Genomic DNA, 24011 nt, shown 5'->3' with positions numbered 1-24011 from the left:
AGAGTTGTATGAAAGTTATGCTACTAAATCCCCATCATGACCTGACGAAAACTCATCTTCCCTCTCTTCCTGACAATTGTGGCTCAGTGGGTGACACTTTCCCTCAAGGTCATAGAGGCTCTAATTTTACTTCTTTCAAGAGATGTGGGCATCACTGGCAAAGCTGGCATTTACTGCCTATCCCTAATAGCCCCTTGAGAAGGAGGTGGTGAGCTGCAGATTAGATGGCATCTGTAAGAGTTTCCATCTCCACAGCTTATCAGAGGTCAGAGAAGTGAAGGCATTTCTGTGGGTCTGGAGCCACGTGTAGGCCAAACCAGGTAAAGTCAGCAGATTTCCCTCCCTAAAGGGAACGAGCAAACCCCATTGGAGATTGGTGATAGAGTCAGCGACCACAATGGGATTTGAAATCTTGCCCCAGAGTATTAGCCTGGATTACAAGTCCATTAACATGACCATAAATGGTAAGGTCCTGAGGAGTGTTGTGGAACAGAGGGACCTAGGAGTACAAGTACATAGTTTGTTGAAAGCAGCATCACTTGTGGACAGGACGGTGAAGAAGAGATATACCATGCTGGCCTTCATCGGTCGAGGCATTGAGTATAGGAGTTGGGACGTTATGTTACAGTTGTATAAGTTGTGGGTGAGGCTGCACTTGGAGTATTGTCTCCAGTTTTGGTCACCCTGTTATAGGAAAGACATAGTTAAACTGGAAAGTGTGCAAAGAAGATTTACGAAGGTGTTGCCAGGACTAGTAGGCCTGAGTTGTAGGGAGAGGTTGGACAGGATAGGACTTTATTCCTTGGAACATAGGAGAATGAGGGGTGACCCTACAGAAGTGTATAAAATCATGAGGGGCATAGATAGGATGAATGCATATAGACTTTTTCCCAGGGATAGGGAATTGAAAACTAGGGGGCATAAATTTAAAGTCAGAGGGGAAAGATTTAAGAAAGACCTGAGGGGCAACTTCTTCACGCAGATAGTGGTGTGTATATGGAATGGGCTGCCAGAGAAAGTGGTTGAGGCAGGTACAATAGCAACATTTAAAAAACATTTGAGTAGGTACATGGATAGGAAGGGTTTAAAGGGATACAGACCAAATGCGGGCAATTGAAGCTAGTTGAGTGGGCACCATGGTCAGCATGGGCCAGTTTGGGCCGAAGAGCCTGTGTCCATACTGTATTACTCTATGACTCTATGACTGTACTCTATGACCACAGCGCCACCATCTTCTCCAGGGTTGAAGCCACAATCCCAAGCCTTGAGCGAAAGATTCAGAGTGACACTCCAATGCAGTACCATGAGAGCAATGAAATTTGGATGAGATGTTAAACTGAGGCCCTGTCTACCCTCTCAGATGAATGGAGAAGATCCCATGGCATTATTTCAAAGAGCATGCTTGTTCCCTCTGCTGTTCTAGCCAATATCTATCCCTTACCAACATAACTGGAAAGGGCTGACCTGTTGTTATCTTATTGTTGTTTGTGGGAGCTTGCTGTGCACAAATGTTGCACTGCAAATCCTGCATACACGTCCAAACAACTTCATTGGTTGTAAAGCCCTTTGGAAATTCCTGAGGCTGTGAAAGGCAATATATAAATGCAAATTCTTCATTCATTACATAAGAGGACACAGATTGGAGAGGTCTACATCAGAGAGTGGCCAGAAAAATTGCGGTCTTACAGCTCAGGGAAAGTCAGTGCTGAAAGGGTGACATTGGCTGAAGGGGAGAAAACTGTCCACTTTCTGTTTGCATTCCAGAAAATTCCTAGATATAAGTCAGCATAGTGTGTGGCTTCGAGGGGAACTTGCAAGGTCCCATGACAAGGGCAAGCAGATTCATGGGAATACCACTGGCATGGAAGGAGCAAGACCCCCTCCAAGCCACTCACCTGTGGCCTTGAGGGGACCATTAACGTGGATCCCTGTCCAAAGTTGAATCTCAAACCTGGGAATAAACCATCAATTTGCCTCTGACGGAGAAACAACTCACTCAGGGAGAGTGGACATCATAATCACAACAATCAACAATCTCCCTGTCTAGTCCAGTCAGTACTGGCTCTGACTGGATGAGGAAGAAACAGTTTTGCACCTTCATCTTAAACTGTTGAAGATCAGACACGGACCTGAGGCAGCCAATGGCACGAAGATATCGATGCGGCCTCCCTCTTCCTGCGACAATACACAGCCACTCAGATTCTCCCAGAATCCCCTCACCTCGGCTTTTGGAAGATTTTCCAAGCTGATTTTGCAACCTGGAGACACAGGGAGAAATGGGGAGGGATTGAGAATATCGCCTTCCATCAGTGACGTTACTGCGACGCATCCCAGGATCCTGGAGGGCCGGCAGGACTCAAGCCCACCCTCCCTGTCAAAATAACTCTTGGCAGAAAGGTGACCAGGTCTACAGTCATCCAACAGAGCCCACTGCCAGACTTGAAAGGCCCCAAGTGAACAGGTGGCTCATGGAGACTACAGTAGCTGGTCAGTGCCCATTTTAACAGGTATTCATGAGAATATAAGAAATCAGAGTGGGAATAGGCCATTCAGCCCATCCATTTAGCAGGATCGTGGCTGATCTGCCTGTGGCCTTAACTCTTCCCTCTTGTTGCCACACTCGTATCACCCTCAACTATAACTTGTCAAACTAAAACCTACAGAAGGCAATTCCAAAGATTAACACAGTTGGGGAAAAGAAATCATCATCTTAAATGGGGCTTCCCTTGTTTTTAAGCTGTGACCTCAATTGTAGACTCCCCATGAGAGGAAATTCAGTATCTCCCCTGGTCAGAATCCCTCAGAACTTTACATGTTGACACAGATTATCACTCATTTTTCTAAACTCTATTGAGTTTTGGCCCAATCTATTCAACCTACCCTCATAGGTCAACCCGTTTATCCCAGAGATCAGGCCAGTGAACATTCTCTGACCTGTCCACGAAGCAAGTATATCCCTCCTTAACCTTGTGTTTTTGGATTGATCATACTGTACTGATTGATGGCCTCTTCAGTCATTAGTATCTGATCATCAGGGTTCTACGTGCCTCGTACCAAGTCGATCTCAGTCGAGTCCCCCTCAGCGACGATCCCAATGCTCCTGGCTCTCCGGCCCCTCAGCACCTTTTCCAAACGGTACAGGAGGCTGTCCAGTGTCGTCCCAAAGTGCTCATATATCATGGGCACCACGCCAATCTTCACACAGTCCACAACCATCTGCCAGTGGGAACAAGCCTCAAATATGAGAATAGCACCTTCTACCCCCTTCTTTACAAACTGCATCACAAATCTCTTCACATTGGTGAGACCGGGTAGGCTTGGGGTTGGGGTAATATTGAGTGTGTTCAAACACCCTCCCCCATTTTTAATAATGAGACCTCCATCTTTCTAAGTCAGAAGATCATAGGTGCAAACCCCCATCCAGGGACTGAAACTCTGAAACTCTGAGCCGAGAGAGGTGCTGCTTTCAGTGGAATCGAGGCACTACCTCCCCTCTCAGGTGAATTTAAGGCTGAATGTCCCAATTAGAATATTGCATCCAGTTCTGGTCCTACATTTCAGGAGAGGGTGGGCAGGCCTGTGAGATAGCACAGAGGAGATTGACACAGAATGGTTCCAGGAATAAAAGCCAAAAGAACTGCGGATGCTGTAAATCAGGAACAAAAACAAAGTTGCTGGAAAAGCTCAGCAGGTCTGGCAGCAGTTCTGAGGAAGGGTCACTGGACCCGAAACGTTAACTTTGTGTTTTCCCTTCACAAATGCTGCCAAACCTGCTGAGCTTTTCCAGCGACTTTGCTTATGGTTCCAGGAATGAGGGGAATAGTTCTAGCAACAAGGGGCTTTAGCAATAGTTTGGGTTTGGAGAAGCTGGAGCTGTTCTCCTTAGAATGAAGGAAAGTGAGAGAAGCTTTGATCAAGGGGTGAGACGAACGACCGGTTTAGATAAGGTTAACAAAGAAACACTGCTCCTGTTAGCTGATGGTACTAGGACTAGGCCCATGGACGTCAGAGTTTGCACAAGACATGCAGAGGGGAAGGTGGGCATGAAATGTTTTACACAGTGATCAGTAATAACGTGGCAGTCACTGCCTGTGAGAAGTCACATGACACCAGGTTATAGTCCAACAGATACATTTGAAATCACAAGGTTTCGAAGTGCTGCTCCTTTGTCAGGTGAAGTGGAGGGAAGCGCACAGGCACAGAATTTATAGGCAGAGAGATCAGTGCAAAATAATTCTAGATAATTAAGAGTGTCAAAAGATAGCACAAATGGTGAGAATGGAGTGTCTTTGCAGGTCATCACAAGTGTCAGTCAGTGTGAGGAAGAGTTTGCATTCCTGTGCGCTTCCCTCCACTTCACCTGACGAAGGAGCAGCGCTTCAAAAGCCTGTGATTCTAAATAAACCCTGTGATTTTAAATAAACTATAACCCGGTGTTGTATGACTTCTGATTTTGTCCACCCCAGTCCAACACCGGCACCTCCACATGAGGGCAGGGGAAGTGGAGATGGTCGATGATTTCCAAAAGAAATCGGATTGATACTTGCAGGAAATAAAATGGATAGACGGGAGAATAGAACTGACTAGACTGCTCTACAAAGAGCCAGCACAGATTCAATGGGCTGAACGACCTCCTCCTGCATTTTTCTAACCGATCCTCTGAGAGTAGGAAAGTTCTCCCCAGGGTCTTACCCAATATCTATTGTCTAAATGCTGTTGCTCCTTGTGAGAGCCAGCTGTGCACAAATTGGTCTTCACCAATTCTGCATTGCAACAGTGACTATGTCTCAAAGGTATCTATCCTGGCTGTAATGTGCCTTTGTTTTGTCCCCTGAGGTGGTGTGGAGGTGCTATATAAATGCATTGACAGTACTTTTGTTTTCCCAATCTCTTAGGCCTTGTGGATTGTCTGTGATCATGACTCTCACCCCCCCACAACACCCCATCCAGACTGGGCCCTAACATCACACCTTAAGAGCCAATCAACACATCCTTAGATTTCCATTCAGAATCTCTCGTCTCCTACTTTCATCCACCCCACCCTAACCCCCACATCCCCTCACTGCTCCCAGCATGTCCCCAGTTCAAGAAAACCCTTACCTCCCAGGCTGGAATCCTGGATGATATGAGGATGACCCGCAGTTGGTCAGAGCTGTTACTTGCTGGTTGTGCAGCTTCGGTGTGAGGCAGTACAGGGTAGCTCCCTCCTCCAGCCAGGCTTTTCCTGTCATTAACCAAGAAACAACCGTTTTGACAACAAGCTCCTGGGTGGCCTGCAAGAGGAACATGTCTATGTTCCGTACAACACAGCTTAGAAGATTCGCCAGAACGACACCAGCTCAATGCCCATGGGATGCTCTAACCTGAGCTTGCCCGAACTGGAGGAGAAGCATCCATGTAGCTGCCAGCCAGCTTGTCAGGCCCAGGTGGAAGCCAAGCAGAAGGAACATGTAAAAAACCCTCCCATTTCACACACCACCTGTCCCCACTGTGTCAGGGTGTGGGGATCCAGCATTGCACTGTTCATTATACAACAAGAAGACCACAAGATGTAAGAACAGAAGCAGGCCATTTGGCCCATCGAGTCTGCTTTACCATTCAATGAAATCATGGATGATCTGATAATCCCTGACTCCACTTTCCTGACTTTTTCCCATAACCCTTGATTCCCTTCCTGATTAAACATCTGTCTCGGCCTTGAATATACTTAATGACCCAACCACTACAACCCTCTGTTGTTATGAATTCCACAAATTCACAACCCTCTGAGAGAAGAAATTCTTTCTTATCCCTGTCTTAAATGTGCAACACCTTGTTCTGAGATTGTGCCCTTTGGGCCTAGACTCTCCTGCAAGGGGAAACAACATCTTGTATCTACCCTTTCCAACTATGTAAGAACCTGTGTTTCTTATGAAATCCCTAAGAATGTGTTCCAATAGACCACCTTTCATTCTGTTAAACTCTAATGAGTTAAGGCCTAACTTACACAACCTTTTCTTTTATTCATTCATGGATGAGGGCATCGCTGGCTAGCCAGCATTCATTGCCCATCCCTAATTGCCCAGAGGGCAATTCAGAGTCAACCATATTGCTGTGGGTCTGGAGTCACATGTAGGCTAGACCAGGTAAGGATGGCAATTTCCTTCCCTAAAGGACATTACCTCTCCTCATACGGCAGTCCCTCCATGCTTGAGATCAGCTTGGTGAACCTTCTCTGGACTGCCTCCAATTGCTGTATGAGTCCCCTTAGATAAGAGGAACAAAGCTTTCATAGTATTCCAGCTATGGTCTGACTAGTGCCTTCTATCGTTTTAGCAAGACCTGTCTGTTCTTACATTTCATTCTCTTTGAAATAAAGGCCAACATTCCATTTGCTTTCCCTATTACTCCCAAACTTGGATATTTGCTTTTTATGATTCATGGACTAGGACTCCCAAATCCCTCCCTTTCATAGCTTTCTGCAGTCCATCTCCATTCAAATAATATTCTTCTTGCCAACGTGCATAACCTCACATTTCCCCATATTACAGTCCATCTGCCTACAACACCGGAGTGTAAGAAAGTCATCCTCAGTCTTGAGAGACTCTATGAAGAAGATTGTGTCTATAAGGGTCAAATGTTGAGGCCAGATTATACAGACTAGGAACAGAAATAGGCTGTTCAGTCCATCAAACCTGCCCCACCATTCAACACAATCATAGCTTGCTTTATCTGATTTACATTAATGATCTGGAGCAATGGATCTGGACAATGTGGAGGTCAAGGCCCCAGGTGGGGCCCTGATCTCTGAGGTAGCAATTATCCCATGGATCTCTGGCTGAGTTAGAACAACTGTACCCTCCACTAACAGGTAGGACCCCACTTACACATGACGCTCCTCACTCATGCAGGAACCTCCCTGTCCCTCATAATTTTCACTGGGGAGGGATTGCAATGATTTACAATTCCCAAAATGTGGTCATGGTACGAGTATGATTGGGAAGCACTGATGCGGAACTTGCCGTATAGGGCACATTATGAAGATTGGCAGATGATACCCAACTTGGAAGCATTGTGCACTGTGAGGAGGACAGTGTAGAACCTCAGAAAGACATAGACAAGTTGGTGGAGTGGGCAGATGGGTGACAGATGAACTGCAAGGTGATAAGTCATTGAGTCAGAGTTATAGAGATGTACAGCTTGGAAACAGACCCTTCAGTCCAACTCATCCATGCTGACCAGCTGTCCTAGATTAATCTAGTCCCATTTGCCAGCATTTGGCCCATCTCCCTCTAAATCCTTCCTATTCATATGCCCTCTTGATTCCTTTTAAATGTTGTAACTGTACCAGCCTCCATCTGGCATCTCATTCCATACACGCACCACCCGCTGTGTGAAAAAGTTGCCCATTAGGTCCCTCTTATATCTTTCCCCTCTCACCCTAAACCTATGCCCTCTAGTTTTGGACTCCCCTACCCCAGGGAAAAGATCTTGACTATTCACCCCATCCGCAATCCCCACAATCTCCAATAGGTCACCCCTCAGTCTCCGACGCTCCAGGGAAAATAGCCCCAGCCTATTTCACCCCTCCCTTTAGCTCAAAGTCTTGATAGAGAGAACACAGAGATGAAATATAGAATAAGGAGTACTGTTCCAAACAGAGTTCATGAGCACAAGAGACATCGTGCACATGTACATTAGTCATTAAAAGTGGCAGCTCAGATTGAGAAAACAATTAATAAACCATACAGTAGCCTAGGCTTTAATACAGGCAAAGAATATAAAAGCAGGGAGGTGATGGTGAAGATGTTCGAGACACTAGTTGGACCTCAGCAGCAGGTACTGTGTCCAGTTCTTTAGGAAAGATGTGAAAGCGTTGGAGAGAAGCAGGAACAGTTTATAAGATAGTTCCAAGGATGAGGAATTTCAGTTAGATTAATAGATTGGGAAGGTGGGTCTGTTCTCCCTGAAGAGGAGAAGATTCAGGGGAGATTTGATCAAGCTGTTCAATATCACGACGCATCTGGGCAGAGTAAATGAGGGACAAATTATTCTCCCTTGGGAAAGGATCACGAACGAGGGGGCTCAGATTCCAAATAATTGATAGAGATGCAAAAGTAACAGCAATAGAATGGAATGCCTGAGAGTGTGGTAGAGATAGGTTAATTGAAGCTTTCAAAAAGGAATTGGATAAGGACTTGAAGGAGGGAAAAAGCCCCACAGGACTCCAGGGAAAACAGTAAGGGTGCGGGACTATCTGATTGCTGTAAAAAGGACATGCAGACAACAGGCACAAATGTGGGCACACACTGACATGGATGGACACATGCAGACACAAACAGATATACGGATATATATGCAGAGTCATACATGGACACACATAAGCACACAGCCACACATGGACACACACATGGGGACATATACACAGACACAAATACGGACAGACAAACAGGAGGCTGGGAGAACACAACAGGCCAGGCAGCATCTGGAAGGAAAGGAGCAGTCAACGTTTTGAGTATTACCCTTCTTCAGGACAGACTGCATCCACAGCAATGCAGCGAGACTCTTGGGTGCGGCACACCCCATTAGGATCCACGCAGACACATCTGAGCCAGTCAGTCTCCACCGTGCTCCTTCACTGACCTGTTACACAACACTTGGAGCGATCCCAGCACCTGCCCCTTCTCCAGCGTCGCACTGCACAAACCTGGTGATCGGATCTCATCCCTCAGGAGTTGGGAAAGGCTCACGTTCATCTGGAGGGTTTTATCCTGGAACAACATTAAACAGAGAGGAACGTTGTCTGTGGGTTTAAATAACACTGCATGAGCAGACCGCGAATGTGTTGCTGCTGCACCATGCCATACCCTGTAGGAACTGTGTACTCCATCTTTAAAGCTCCTGGGTGTTACCGTTAACTGCAATAATGCGGCACTGAGGTGAGGATGCACCAGCTCTGTCCGGGATCTTCTATCGCGATGATGAGAATTCCATTTCCCACACAACCAAGGGGGCCGGGACCTCAGTAATTCCTCTGAAAGGCAGAGAATCAGTGAGTGATAAAGTGCTGCAGTAGCACCTACAACATGGCACCTTTAATGCAATAAAACACCCCAAAGGTGTTTCACAGAAGAGTCTATCAAACAGAAATTTAGCCAAGGTGTATTTGTTACATTTATTCTTTCATGGAATGCAGCTGTACCAGCAATTGTTGCCCATCCTTAATTGGCCTTTAACTGACCAACTTGCCAGGCCATTTCAGAAGGCAGATAAGAGTCAACAACATTGCTGTGGATCTGGAGTCACATGTAGGCCAGACCGGCTAAGGATGGCAGTTTCCTTTCCTGAAAGGCATTAGTGAACCAGATCATGATAGTACCAGGGTCACCATCACTGAGCCTGGCTTTTAATTAATTGAATTTAAATTCCAGCAGCTGCTTTGGTGGAAATTTTGGATGGGGAGGCGATGGCCTAGTGGTATTATCACTAGACTATTAATCCAGAGACCCAGATAGTGTCCTGGGGACCATGGGCAGATGGTGGAATTTGAATTCAATAAAATATCTGGAATTAAGAATCTAACGATGACTGAGAATCCATTGTCGATAGTTAGAAAAACCCATCTGGTTCACTAATGTCCTTTAGGGAAGGAAACTGCCATCCTTACCTGGTCTGGCCTACATGTGACTCCAGACCCACAGCAATGTGGTTGACTCTTAACTGCCCCCTGGGCAATTAGGGATGGGCAATAAATGCTGCCTGGTCAGCAATGCCCTCATCCTGTGAATGAATAAAGGAAAAAAAAGGTGTGAATCAAGAATACCACTCTAAGGTCTTCTTGCACGATTTCCCCTGCTCCTCAGGTCCTGTCAGTACCATCCCACCCCGGTCCCCTCACTCTCTTCCAGTGTGATGTGCCCTGTCTGGTTCTCCCACAGTTGGTCACCCTTCACATTGCTGCAAATGGAGGGAACGGGAAAATCAGAGACTCCAACCGAGAGCAGGAGAGGACGAGACGGCTCAGTTGTACTCACTCTTCCTACCAGCCAGTCTGTCCTGGATTAACCTCCTCAGGAGTCTTTCGTTCCACTCATCCTCGCTGCTCTCCAACTTCTTCTTGGGTTCTTCCAGGATCCCATACATCTCGGCTGTCTCTGTCGGGGTGAGGTAGTCCAGGCTGCAAGCACACACCACATAATGGCGTTTCCATGCCCCGTATTCATGATCGGGGGGTGTGTACGGCAGGAACCAGCCTCGTTTCACACATTTGGGCATCCATAGGCAATCCTGGCAAAACACAACAAGAAGGCTCATGTTTTCCTTTGCAAGACCAACATCCGTTGGCCCACACAACAGAACATAGAAACATAGGAGATAGAAGTGGGAGTAGGCCATTTGACCCCTCGAGCCTGCTACATAATTCAATATGATCATGGCTAATCATCGAGCTCAATACGCTAACCCCACCCTCCTCCCATATCCCTTGATCCCTCTAGCTTTCATCAAGAGTTTCATCTACCTTCTTCTTGAAAACATCATGTTTTCGGCTCAAACAACTTTCTGCGATAGTGAATTCCACCGGCTCACCACCCTCTGGGTGAAGACATTTCTCCTCGTCTCATTCCTAAAAGGTTTACCCCTTATCCTTGTGACCTTCCCCACCATCGGGGAACATCTTTATTGCATTTAACCTGTCTAGTCCTGTTAGAGTTTTATAGGTTTCTAGGAGATCCCCCTCATTTTTCTAAACTCCAGTGAGTAGGCACTTCATAGAATCAGCTATCAAACTGAAATTTGAGCCACATGCCACATTTTAAATATTTTTCTCATGGAATTTGCAAGGGCACCATTTCTTGTCCATCCCTAATTGTGTTGGAGTGAGTGGCTTGCTGGGCCATTCCAGAGTCAGTTGCATTGCATTGGGTCTGGAGTCACAAGTAGGCTAGACCAGGGATGGCAGATTTCCTTCCCTAAAGGACATTAGTGAACTAGATGGACTCCTATGACAATTGGTGTTGTTTTATGGTCACCATCACCAAAACTGGCTCTGAATTCCAGATATGTAAAGTGACTTCAATAGTCAGTTGTTAGTCCAGAATGTGAATATTGCTAACAAAAGACACACTTTGTTGAAGGTTTTCATTTTGCACTCATCAGGACAATTCACAAGAATACAAAATCAAAGGGAGAAAACATTTATTCCATATAAGAGTAGACTGCTGATTGTTCGGCAATGTGGACTCTGATTAGTCAAGGTGCACCACGGAGAATGTACCAATTAACTTTTTAACTACCAGGCTTTGATTACATATTAAAATTAGCATTTTTATTTCCTGGCAGTTAACTGTCAATTCTCATTAACTGCTGCATTCTCCATGGCAATGCCTTTACAATCAGAATGCACTTGCCAAACAATCAGTACTCTTTTCTCATACAGTATTAATGTTGGTTTTCTCCCTAAAATTGGTCCTAATGAGTGCAAGATGAAAAGAGTCAGCAAAGTGTGTTCTTCTTTCAATAACAGAATTTCAATTGCATGTAGCATTTTAGTGGTATTTGAACCCATGTCCCCTGAGCATTAACCCACAACTGTGAACAACTAGTCCAGTGATATTATTACCACGCCACCACCTCCACACAATCGTGATTATCATCATCCATTGATACAGTAAATCCATATGAAGATTCAGTGATTCGCTCATTACCAGTGGAAGGAACAAGGTCAATGGAAGTTTGAAAGAATGGGAAATCCCTCCCAGAAACATAGTCTTTCAGCACATCCTCTCCCACCAGGAATACCAGCATGTGAAATTGTCTCCAACAGGAAAGATGCCTGACAGAGTCATTGAGCTGCCTCTTCCGAGAGTATAAATCCCTTCAGATCTTAGGAAACATAGAAACTAGGGCTGGGAGTAGATATTCAGCCCTTTGAGCCTGCTCTGCCATTCAATATGATCATTACTGGTCATCAAGCTCAAAGCCATTATTTCTGCTTTCTCTCCTTACCCCTTGATATTTTTAAAACCTAATGTTTTCAATCTTTTTCTTGAATATATTCAGTGACCTGGCCTCCACTGCCATCTATGGTAGAGAATTCCACAGGTTCACTCCCCTTTCAGTAAAGAAATCTTTTCCTTGTCTCAGTCCTAAATGGTCTACCCCATATTCTAAGATTGTATCTCTGGTTCTGGATTCCACAACCAAGGAAAACCCCTCCCTGCATCTAGTCTGTCCAACACTCTTAGAATTCTATATATTTATATCAGATCCCGTCTAACACTCCAAATGCATGAACACAAACCCAGTCGAACCAATCTCTTCTCATATAACAGCTCTGCCATCCCCAGTATCAGCTTAGCGAACCTCCTCTGCACTCCCTCTACGGGAAGTATATCCTTTCTTAGGCAGGAAAAACCAAAACTGCACACAATACCCCAGATGTAGTCTCACCAAGGCACTGTACAACTTCAGTGAGACATCCCTGCTTCTTAATAAAAACCGAAAGAACTGCGGATGCTGTAAATCAGGAACAAAAACAGAAGTTGCTGGAAAAGCTCAGCAGATCAGACAGCATCTGTGAAGGGAAAAATAGAGTTAACATTTCGGGTCCGGCGACTGAGGAAGGGTTACCGGACTCGAAACGTTAACTCTGTTTTTTCCTTCACAGATGCTGCCAGATCTGCTGAGCTTTTCCAGCAACTTTGTTTTTATCCTTACTTCTGAACTCAGATCCTCTTGCAACGAAGGCCAATATACCATTTGGCGTCCTATTTTCTTGCTGCCCCTGCTTGTTTACATCATTGGCTCGTGTACAAGGACACCGTTGCCATGAGGATAAATGTGAAGTTATGCCATAGTCATAGTGTCATACAGCACAGAAACTGACTCTTCAGAACAATCAGTTGATGCCGACTAGGTGTTCTAAATTAATCTAATCTCATTTGCCAGCTTTTGGGCCCATATCCCTCTAAACCCTTCCTATTCGTGTATCCATTCAGATACATTTTAAATGTTGTAATTGTACCAGCCTCCACCACCTCCTCTGGCAGCTTATTCCATACACGCACCACCCTCTCCATAAAAACATCATCCCTTAGGTCCCTTTTATATCTTTACCCTCCCACCATAAACCTATGCTTTCTGGTTTTGGACTCTCCAACTCTGAAAAAAATGACCTTTGCTATTCACCCTATCCACGCTACTTCATGATTTTATAAACCTCTATAAGGTCTCCCCTCAGCCTCTGACATTCCAGGGAAAATAACCCCAGCCGATTCAGCCTCTGCCTATAGCTCAAACCCCTCCAATCCTGGCAACATCCTTGTAAATTTTTTCTGTACCCTCTGAAGTTTAACAACATCTTTCCTCTAGCAGGGAGACCAGACTGAATGAAGTATTCTGAACCAATGCCCTGTACAACCGTAACATGACATCCCAACTCCTATGTTTTTACCCACTCACTCATTCAACTTGTCTAGACCACCCTCCTTACGTCTTCGTCACATTTTAAGCTTTTATTGGAATTCGTCACAAGTTGCTGAGGTCACACTCATGCAGAAAACAATTGATATTTTAAAGCAAATTGGATGAAACTATCACTCCTGGCTCTGGTAAGTCTATCCATTACACATGATGGACTTTGCATTATTATCAGCACAGGGTGGGAGAAAGAACAAGAAACAGAGTGAGGTTAGGGAGGCAAGGGAGAGTGGGAGAGTGGAGGAGGGAGAAAAATGAGAGAGAGCTTCGATCGGAGAGGGAGAGTGTGGGAAACAAAGTGGCAAGAAAGGGAGAGTGGGCGAAAGGGAGTGAAAGGGGAAGAAGTTAAAAAGTACAGCAGTAAAGAAAGAGAGTTAAAGACAGAAGGGTGTGATTGTAAGAATGTGGCATTGAAATGTGTGAAACTGATCAGACTGCAGGGGAGCAGAGCAGAAATGAAAAGGTGAAAAGTGTGAAAGTGAAAGACAAAGAGTAGACAGAGAGGGAAAGTGTTAAACAATTAGAAAAAAGAGACTGAGGTTATTAGATGGATAAATTGTGAGTGAGAGTCTGAGAGAATATACAAGGGTAGAACAAGTGACAGTGAGATACAAAGTGTGTTACATCCTATCAATGATATTTCAAGGATCAGAATGAGTTTGGGGCTCTATGATACACCAATGCTTCCCAAACTGTTTCCCACTACGACTCCAACTCAAAGCTTGAAAACTGTTGTGACTCCTCATGATGTGGAGGTGCCGGTGTTGGACTGGGGTAGACCACGTCAAAAATCACACGACACCAGGTTATAGTCCAACAAGTTTAGTTGAAGGCACAAACTTTTGGAGTCTCACTCCTTCAGTGTCAGTGAGAGAGGTGACATCAGATACAGAATTCATAAGCAAAAGATAAAAGGTTCATAGAACTGATGCAAACATATTAAACAAACCTAAGATGGCTGTTAAATCTTTAACCAATCAGAAAGGAGATGCAGGTTCAATTGATTAATATGCAAATCCAGAATTTCTTTCAAGTCACTGCCCCAAGATAACTAAAGGCTTTATAAGTGTACCAGAGGTGTCATCTCAGGTCAGACATTTTAGGTATGAGATAACAAGGTGTAGAGCTGGATGAACACAGCAGGCCAAGCAGCATCAGAGGAGCAGGAAGGCTGACGTTTCGGGCCTAGACCCTTCTTCAGAAAAGAATCTGCCTGTGTTTTAACTTGGACAAACACACTAACAGACTCAAACTCACACACTCATACAGACCCTCCCTCATACACACATTCTCACACACTCTCTCTCAAGCACACACACACAAACACACACACTGTCTCTCTCTCTCACACACACACACACACACATACACAATCTCTCTCTCTCTCTCTCCCCTCTCTCACTTACACTCACACACACGCATGCACCTGCACACATATAAATCTATGAGGTGAATTTGCATTTGCAGATTTATAATTGCAGATACATTCTATTTTGTTCAAAAAGCACACAATTTGTAGACAGTCAATGTGGCATTTTATAAATTTCTACTTTGGAAATAAAACCAGTCTGACTCCAAGTTAAAGAACAGACAGATTCTAAACAAAGCCTCACACCTAAAATGTATTGTCTGACCTGAGATGACACCTCTGCAACACTAATAAAACCTTTAGTTATAGAACAAAGAACAAAGAAAATTACAGCACAGGAACAGGCCCTTCGGCCCTCCAAGCCTGCGCCGATCCAGATCCTCTATCTAAACCTGTCGCCTATTTTCCAAGGATCTGTATCCCTCTGCTCCCTGACCATTCATGTATCTGTCTAGATACATCTTAAATGAAGCTATTGTGCCCGCCTCTACAACCTCCGCTGGCAATTTGTTCCAGGCACCCACCACCCTCTGCGTAAAGAACTTTCCACGCATATCTCCCTTAAACTTTTCCCCTCTCACCTTGAAATCGTGACCCCTAGTAATTGAGTCCCCCACTCTGGGAAAAAGCTTCTTGCTATCCACCCTGTCTATACCTCCCATGATTTTGTAGACCTCAATCAGGTCCCCCCTCAACCTCAGTCTTTCTAATGTAAATAATCCTAATCTACTCAACCTCTCTTCATAGCTAGCACCCTCCATACCAGGCAACATCCTGGTGAACCTCCTCTGCACCCTCTCCAAAGAATCTTCATTCTTTTGGTAATGTGGCGACCAGAACTGTATGCAGTATTCCAAATGCGGTCGAACCAAAGTCCTATACAACTGTAACATGACCTGCCAACTCGTGTACTCAATACCCCGTCCGATGAATGAAAGCATGCCATATGCCTTCTTGACCACTCTATCCACCTGCGTTGCCACCTTCAGGGTACAATGGACCTGAACACCCAGATCTCTCTGTGTATCAATTTTCCCCAGGGCTTTTCCATTTACCACATTTATCTCAGGGCAGTGACTTGAAAGAAATTCTGGGATTTGCCTATTAACCAATTGAAACCTGCATCTCCTTTCTAACTGATCAAAGATTTAACAGCCATCTTAGGTTGGTTCAATACATTCACTTCAGTTCTATGACCTTTTGATCTTTTGCTTATAAATTCTATGTCTGATGCCACCTCTTTCACTAACACCTGAAGAAGGGACAAGACTCTGAAAGTTTGTATTTTCAAATAAACCTGTTGGACTATAACCTGGTGTTGTGTGATTTTTGACCGTGACTCCTCAGTAAGAATTAAGACATGAAGGGATCTGTCTGTGACTGGAGCAGTACAGCTCAGGTTAAACTCACCACCAATTGCCTCTCTGAGGACAGAGCAACCCTGGTCACCTTTATCTTTACCTACAAGTGTTCGAACTCAGTCAGAGTTCTACAGGGGTCATTGTTGCCTCAGAGCTAGTGCCCTCACTCGGGGTCCCAAACTCCACTTTGTGAAGCCCTCCAATGGATGTTGGGTTAGCACTGCTGCCTCACAGCACCAGACACCTGGGTTCGATTCCATCCTCGGGCTGACTGTCTATGTGGAGTTTGCACATTCTCCCAGTGTCTGTGTGGGTTTCCTTCGGGTGCTCTGGTTTCCTACCACAGTCCAAAATGTGCAGATTAGGTGGATTGGCCATGCTAAAATTGCCCATGGTGTCCAGGGATGTTTAGGTTAGGTGGGTTAGACATGGGAAATGCAGGGGTAGGGGAATGGGTCTGGGTGGGATGCTCTTCGGATGGGCAGTGTGGACTTGTTGGACCGAATGGCCTGTTTCCACACTGTAGGGATTTTGTCTTTTTGTGAATACATGATAATCTATTGTGGTACATAAAAACCTGATCTTCCCCAGTCAACAAACTGCAGAAATCTCTCCACAAATGGCAGCATGGGGAACATGAGTGATCCAGCATGGATCTCTCTATTTCCCTGTGAGCAGACACCCACTCCCTGATCAGCCCTTGTGTGAGGCCATGGCCAAGATAGTTGTCTGTGGCCCAAACCACTTTACTCCAGTTGCAGAAAAACAGGCATCAGTTCCCAGGGTTAATGCCATCAGGTTGATACCCTGAACTGTGAACATTCGGTCTCCAGCTTTTCTGGCAGCACATGAATGATATACTGACATCCTCTGGGTTTGCCATGGTAGTTTACTGTATAATTAATGTCTGCCAATTTATACCCTCACTCCTGTTCCCCAACAGAATTGCCTAGCAACCAAGGAAGCCATATTGCCCAAGGTGCCTGTACCAACTCTAAGAAGCTCTGTTTGAGTGTGTGAGTGTGAGTCTGTGAGTGTGTTTCTCCAAGTTAAAACACAGACAAATTCTTAATTTATCCCACGAGGGGTGGTTTGGGAAGGGTTTGGCTGTAGAGATTAAAATGTCAGGTAGGTCCTCTTTTTTTTATCACATTACAACACAAAAAAATGGGTCCAGTGTCTAAGCTGGGTCAGGAAGACATTCAACCGAGTGAGAAATGTGTCTGTCATTATCTCAGCCATCTCTTTGTACAGGTTCATTGTAAGTGAGGAGGAAGGACACCTTGGAGCTTATAAAAATGGAAGGAGTCCCGCAGAGCAGTGAGTGGCCTCTCCAACAGATTCACTGCTCCAGCTCTGCCTCTCCCTGGGCATCCTTGACTATAGGATATTGACCAAAACCAGTTTAAATCCCCACCATACCCCTTTCTGTGATGTCAAAGAGCTTATTGAGGAGTGAAGGGAGGAGCTATTGCTTTCATAGAGAAAGTGCTACCTGCTTTTATACAATCCTTACAATGGGGAAGCAGACCATTCAGCCCATCAAATCCACACCAACCTTTCAAAGGCCATCCCACACAGACCTATCCCCAACACCCAACCCTGTAACCCTGTATTTTCCCATGGCTAATCCACCCTAACCTGCACAACCCTGGGACAATTTACCATGGCCAATCCAGCTAACCTGCACATCTATTGGACTGTGGGAGGAAACCCATACAGACATGGGGAGAGTGAGCAAACTCCACACAGAGAGTTGCCCGAGGCTGGAATCGAACCTGGGTCCCTGGTGTTGTGAAGCAGTGGTACTAACCATTGAGCCACTAATTACTTTTCAAACTTTGACATTGAAAAGAGACAATTTGCTGAAGGGTCTCCTGTGCTAGTGTCTCAGATAAAATTCCCTCCAAGATGTTCAATGAAAGGAATCTTCAATCATTCACTCACTCACAGATATGGTATTGTTAAGAAGATGAAGGGAGTTGGTGTGTCATTTCAGACATGACTGAGCCTCCCAATAAGCTTCAGTGTGTGGTTGTTGCTAACTTGGGGACTGACCCCCTCCAAGCTCCTGCATTAATCATCATTAACAAATGACCACCTTCAGCTGCACACTGGATTCCATGCGAGACCGGGCATTTGGGAAGTGAGAGTGCGGAATCACTGACCTGCTCTGCCAGAAACCTCCAGTGCCAGTTGACCCGGGAGATGGAGCACAGCTCTCTGGGATTCAGGAATGAGAAGATGTAAAGCGACAGGAACCGTGGCAGAATGGTGGTGAAATTGAGGCTGGTCACTGGCACAGTCTCGGCAAACCACTCCTGAATGAATCTGTGTGGACACAAGATGCCCGTTACCACTCGAGATACTTTCTAATCAATCTGTTCAGAGATGTTATTACAGCACCCACAGAACGTGAACATACGTCTCCTGGTCAAGGGCTAGAGACATTACCACTGCACCACAAGAACCCCAGCTCCTCCATTCTTCCTTCTTAAAGTCTTGATATCTTTAATCAATCTGTTCAGACATATGAGGTATGGTTGGGATTTGAACTTGGTCCTTTTGGCTTAGAGGTAAGGATACTAATTTCAGATTTTCTACTGAATTCAAATTCCTTCAATATGCTCAATAATACATTGTAACAGTAGGGACAAGAGAAGGCCATTCATCCCCTCCAGACTGCCCCACCATTTGTTTGCATCGCTGCTAGTCTGTATCTTACCTGCACACAGCCACCTTGTCTCCCTATCCCTCACAATTTTATCCAATAAAAATCCATCAGTCCCAATCTTGAAAGCTGCAGTTGACACCCAGCATCCAGCAGCTTGGCAATGCCAGAGTTCCTCTGGGTGAAGAAGTATTCCTGCCTTACCCTTTAGCAAACTGGCTCTCTCATCCTAACATTATGGCTGCTTGCCTGGATTCCCTCCACCAGAGCAAAAGGTTTCACTGTATGTACCCCATTCTATACGTTTCAGTTGGATCTCCCCCTCCGTCTGATTCAGGTTGGGCTCAGATCTGATATTCCAGACTACATATTTCTCATCAGACATTGGTTACCTGTCGTTTGTTGTGTTTTGTCCTTTGTCATCCAAGAGTTTGGGTTCAAGACAGACTGGTCAAAAAGAGGGTAAGGTTAAGAACTGTGTTCAGGCTTAGATTTCGCTATCATTGTTTATTACATACCAACCATGGCAATACATGATGTTCAGCGATATAGAAGGCTCTATCCTTGCTGCTTCAATATGGAAGCATTGAGCCATAAATGCTGCCTAAATGCTAGTCAGTCTACTCCATGTGATTCTCTGTGTATGTTTTTAACATTCACGCAGATAGACTTTTAACCTCTGGCTCAGCTTTCAATTTGTTTCCCTTTTCTCTTTCCCTTAACCCCGCTAGCACTGCGCTATTTATGTCCAGTGAGGAGCAGCTGTGTGACATCATCACAATGTTACTGCAGGATGTCAAAGCTTTTATACAACAACCTGCACCAAGAGGTGTACAGGCTGGAGATTTTACCGATTATCTCTGGAGGTTTTAATATAATCATTTTATGGATTAAAGTGAATAAATGGACACCACAGGTGGTTTTGTGGTGCCAGCGGTTAGCATCTCTATCTCTGGGCAAGGAACTCTGGGTTTCAGTCCCACACCAAACTGGTTGATTGTCAGTCTGTAAATTGCTCCAATATCCCTGATCATTGTATTGCTACAGTGGAGATAAAGGCCATTTGGCCCATCAAGTCTGCACCAACCTTCCAAAGAGCATCAGCCTCTCCCCCATCCCCATAACACTGCAATCCACCCTAACCTGCACATCTTTGGACTGTGGGAAGAAACCAGGGCACCCAGAGGAAACCGTGCAGACATGAGAAGAGTGTGCAAACCCCACACAGACAGTCACCAGAGGGCTGAACCTAGGTCCCTGGCGCTGTGAGGCAGCAGTGCCAACCACTGAGCCACCATGCCATCCTGATAGGAGCTTCCTGTGCGGCCACAATTGATGCAGAGTGGTGACCTCTCAAACTGTAGCCTCAGGCAACATTTTTTTCCTGAAAAAAACAGCTACAGAAACAGACACAAGCATCTGCCTTGAGATGTGAATTTGTTATTGAGCTTGAGCAGGTTGTTCTGGGTTGTGGGAGGAATGGTTTGGATCGGCTAAATGTTCTTATTGCCTTCTGTTATGGACCAGACCAGTCTCCCTCAATATATTTTAATAAGGTAGCCTAGACCCTAACAAATGTAAAGTTCTGTGTTCCATTTGCAATACAACTGGTTAAACTACTCAGTGTTAAGCAAAACACAATTTATTTAAACACTATAGTTAAAATACAAACAAAAGAAGGAGGAATTTAGAATAACTTAACTATTGGAAATCTTAACAGAATAATAGATGCAGTACCTATTGTTAATTAACTGTTCCAATCTAGCAACATCCCATAAACACATCCCTTAGCAAAAAGGCAAATTCAGACACAGATTCTCACATGCAGTTCTCCAATACAGATCCAGAGAAATTTCAGAGAAAGTTGCAGCTGGAGACATTCCAACTCTTTTGAGACCCCAAAGGTTTCTGCTTAAAACTCAACCTAAAAACTAAAAAAAAAACTAGAAAGCCTGGTCTGTGACACACCCAGGCTGCTTCCATTGTTCCAACTTTAAAATAAACCCCAAGGCCTCACAAACTGTTTACTTTCTTACAGATGGCTCAGCATCTCTGCCTTACAATCTCTCTTCAAAAAAACAACCAGGACAAAATAACCTCTTAAAGTTACAGCATCATCGCACTTCCCCTTCCAAATATTCTCATGGGGCATCTTGACTATCCTGGCGAGGCAAAGGAGTGCACTGGAGCAGCAATGAATCTGTTGAATGGGGCCATTTCAGGCAATGCTGCACCTCCCAGACCTGCCTCAGGGTCTTGTAGGAACCTAACACAACACGAGAACAAAATATGCAAAACAGAAGCAATTTTAAAAATAGCTTGAACCACTATTAAGCTGTCAGGTTGGGCTTTGTGGTGTTGATCACACTTACCTGAGTTGCGGTTTACTGCAGCGCATTAGGAGACTCTGTATAAAGCGCTTCCTCTGTTTGTCAGTCCACAGGTCAAACCAATGACTTACCAGAGTCACTCTCTCATCAAAGAGCTGTAAGAGGAGAATATTCACTGCACACTGTGTTATTGGTCTGGGGCTTTCACAGGACTTAACATTAAATTGTGTAATGAGGAGTGACACCATTGGAGGCAGCTCACAGCATAGGAGGGTGTATTTGTGGTAAGACCTGCAGGAGGAGCTATTGCGTCAACCACTGAACTAGCAAGTCAATAAAATTAGGATCTCTGCAAAAACCTTCAGCCGACAGCACAAATCTTTGAGTATTTACAATTGTTTTCAGAAATAGCAAAAGAACATTCCCCCAAATCCCTGGATCACCAGGCAGCATGATTGAACCCATTTAAAGAAAGGCAGGAAACTGCACAACCACATTGAATGTTCCTCAGTTGTACTGAAGACTGAGCTGCAGTGTTAAAACCACATCCCCAGTCACCATTAGTACAGGCTTCAGTACAACTATCGCATACCGGCTGTGTGATATACGGCGGTGGTAGGTGGTGACTTTAACATTGTGGCACCCCTCAGTACTGACCCTCCAACAGTGTGGCACTCCCTCAATACTGACCTTTGGACAGTGCTGCATCCCCTCAGTACTGACCCTTTGACAGTGCAGCACACCCTCAGTACTGATCCTCTGACAGTGCAGCACCCCTCAATACTGATCCTTGACACTGTAGCACTCCCTCAGTACTGACCCTTGGACAGTGCAGCACTCCCTCCGTACTGACCCTCTGACAGTACAGCACTCCCTCAGTACTGATCCTCTGACCGTGCGGCACTTCCTCAGTACTGACCCTCGGACAGTGCGGCACTCCCTCAGTACTGACCCTCAGACAGTGCGGCACTCCCTCCGTACTGACCCTCAGACAGTGCAGCAATCCCTCAGTACTGACCCTCAGACAGTGCAGCACTCCCTCAGTACTGACCCTCAAACAGTGCAGCAATCCCTCAGTACTCACCCTCAGACAGTGCGGCACTCCCTCAGTACTGACCCTCAGACAGTGCAGCACTCCCTCAGTAGTGACCCTCAGACAGTGCAGCAATCCCTCAGTACTCACCCTCAGACAGTGCGGCACTCCCTCAGTGCTGACCCTCAGACAGTGCAGCACTCCCTCAGTACTGACCCTCAGACAGTGCGGCACTCCCTCAGCACTGACCCTCAGACAGTGCGGCACTCCCTCAGCACTGACTTTTGGACAGTGGGTATCTCCCTCAACACCTACCCTCCGAAAGTGCGACACTCCCTCAGCACTGACCCCCCCACCCCAGTCAGTGTAGCGTTCTCTCGGTACTGACACTCAGATAGTGTGGCGTTCCCTCAGTACGATATAAGGTGCCAGAAAAATAAAAAGAAATGAAGCACCAAACTGCATCAAGGCTCAAGAAACGTTTGGTTGAAAATAAGAAAGAACAAAATCAAAAGCCAGAAAAGAGTAAGGGGGTCTGAGGAGTGGGAAATGGTGAAGAAAGTAGAAAGTGAAAGGGGACAAAGGTCATCACTGATGTCGTTAAAACAAATTCATTCATAAACCAAAGGCAATGTAGTACCATCCTATTGGCTGTCCCTCACTGCTCTCCGTAATTCACCTGCTGATTAGCTGCTTTATGTATCACTGGCGTCCATGTGCTGAATCTGGTTGTCTGGATAATGGCATCTGGCTTTGAATTGGAGCCTCTGACGAAAGCCTCTGATCGCCCGAGGGGTTGACCCAAATCTTGAATCTCCCGCCATTGGCTGCCGTGTGGCATGGTTCTCAAGCTGGTCAGCATAGCCCCTATGGCATGAGCACCCTCTGAAGCAGCAACCCTGCACCAACACACAGCAGCCCAGGGATCGATAGCCTGTGAGGAAAATGTCACAAACACTTCCAGAAAAGGTTATTGACAGGAAAATTTCTGCTGCCACTGTGCGACTTTTCCTCTGTTGTAGGCAGTGACTCCAGTCTGAATTAGTGCCCTAGAGATAATAAAACTAAGGAGGAAGTCTACCCTCTGGGAGGGGCGGGCGGGCGGGGAGTGGAGGTTTAAAAGCAGCTGATACACAGGAACACCGCCAACTGCAGGCCCCCTTCCAAGCCACATGCATAGACACTTACAGCACAGAAGGAGGCCATTCATTCCACCAGTTCCGCACTGGTCAACGATGATATGACCATACCATCCCTATTTGGAACTAAATCACTGTTTCTTCCCTGTCGCTGGGTCAAAAACCTGGAAGTCCCTCCCTATTTACACAGTGGATGGCCTTACACCCCAAGAACTGCAATAGATCAAGAGGTCAGCTCGCCACCACCTTCTCCAGGGTTATTAGGGATGAGCAGTAAATGCTGGCTTTGATGGTGACATCCACATCCCACCAATAAACAAAAAATTGAGGTGTTTAAGGTGAACAAAGAGATTGGTGGAGAGGAACAATTCCTCTGGCTATGGAATGGAATTCCAGAACAAAGGTACCTCATGGTAGGCTGGTCCAGAAGGTCAAGTCACATAGGATCCATGGCATGTTGGCAAATTAGATACAAATTGGCTTGGTCACAGGAGACAGAGGGTAGTTGTGGAGGGGTGTTTTTCTGACTGGAGATCTGTGACTAGTGGTGTTCCACAAGGATCAGAACTGGGACCTCTGCTGTTTGTAATGTACATAAATAACAGATAAAAATCTAAATGGCCTGAGTATGAAGTTTGCAGATGGCATAA

The 24011-nt window shown here is 45.5% G+C and overlaps 1 protein-coding gene across 3 annotated transcripts in view; it reads right to left on the bottom strand.

Moving 5' to 3' along the window:
* LOC109930177 (epithelial cell-transforming sequence 2 oncogene-like) overlaps positions 1 to 23132 on the bottom strand; it is a 58235-nt gene extending 35103 nt beyond the window's left edge. For all 3 annotated transcript variants that reach the window (XM_048601112.1, XM_048601113.1, XM_048601114.1), the window contains exons 1-9: positions 22902 to 23132; positions 21232 to 21344; positions 18357 to 18519; positions 10014 to 10266; positions 8847 to 9013; positions 8623 to 8750; positions 5101 to 5224; positions 3048 to 3216; positions 2130 to 2258 (exon numbers count right to left, since the gene is read on the bottom strand). In XM_048601112.1, the coding sequence (XP_048457069.1) occupies positions 2130 to 2258; positions 3048 to 3216; positions 5101 to 5224; positions 8623 to 8750; positions 8847 to 9013; positions 10014 to 10266; positions 18357 to 18519; positions 21232 to 21344; positions 22902 to 23084 (1429 nt within the window). In that variant the 5' untranslated portion in view covers positions 23085 to 23132. The remainder of the gene's footprint in view (positions 1 to 2129; positions 2259 to 3047; positions 3217 to 5100; positions 5225 to 8622; positions 8751 to 8846; positions 9014 to 10013; positions 10267 to 18356; positions 18520 to 21231; positions 21345 to 22901) is intronic.
* Positions 23133 to 24011: the final 879 nt, after the last annotated feature.

Source organism: Rhincodon typus, chromosome 9 (genome assembly GCF_021869965.1).
Source record: "Rhincodon typus isolate 14 chromosome 9, sRhiTyp1.1, whole genome shotgun sequence".
NCBI lineage: Eukaryota > Metazoa > Chordata > Chondrichthyes > Orectolobiformes > Rhincodontidae > Rhincodon > Rhincodon typus.
The sequence above is the reverse complement of the archived record's forward strand: the minus strand, read 5'-3'. Positions and strand labels throughout refer to the sequence as shown.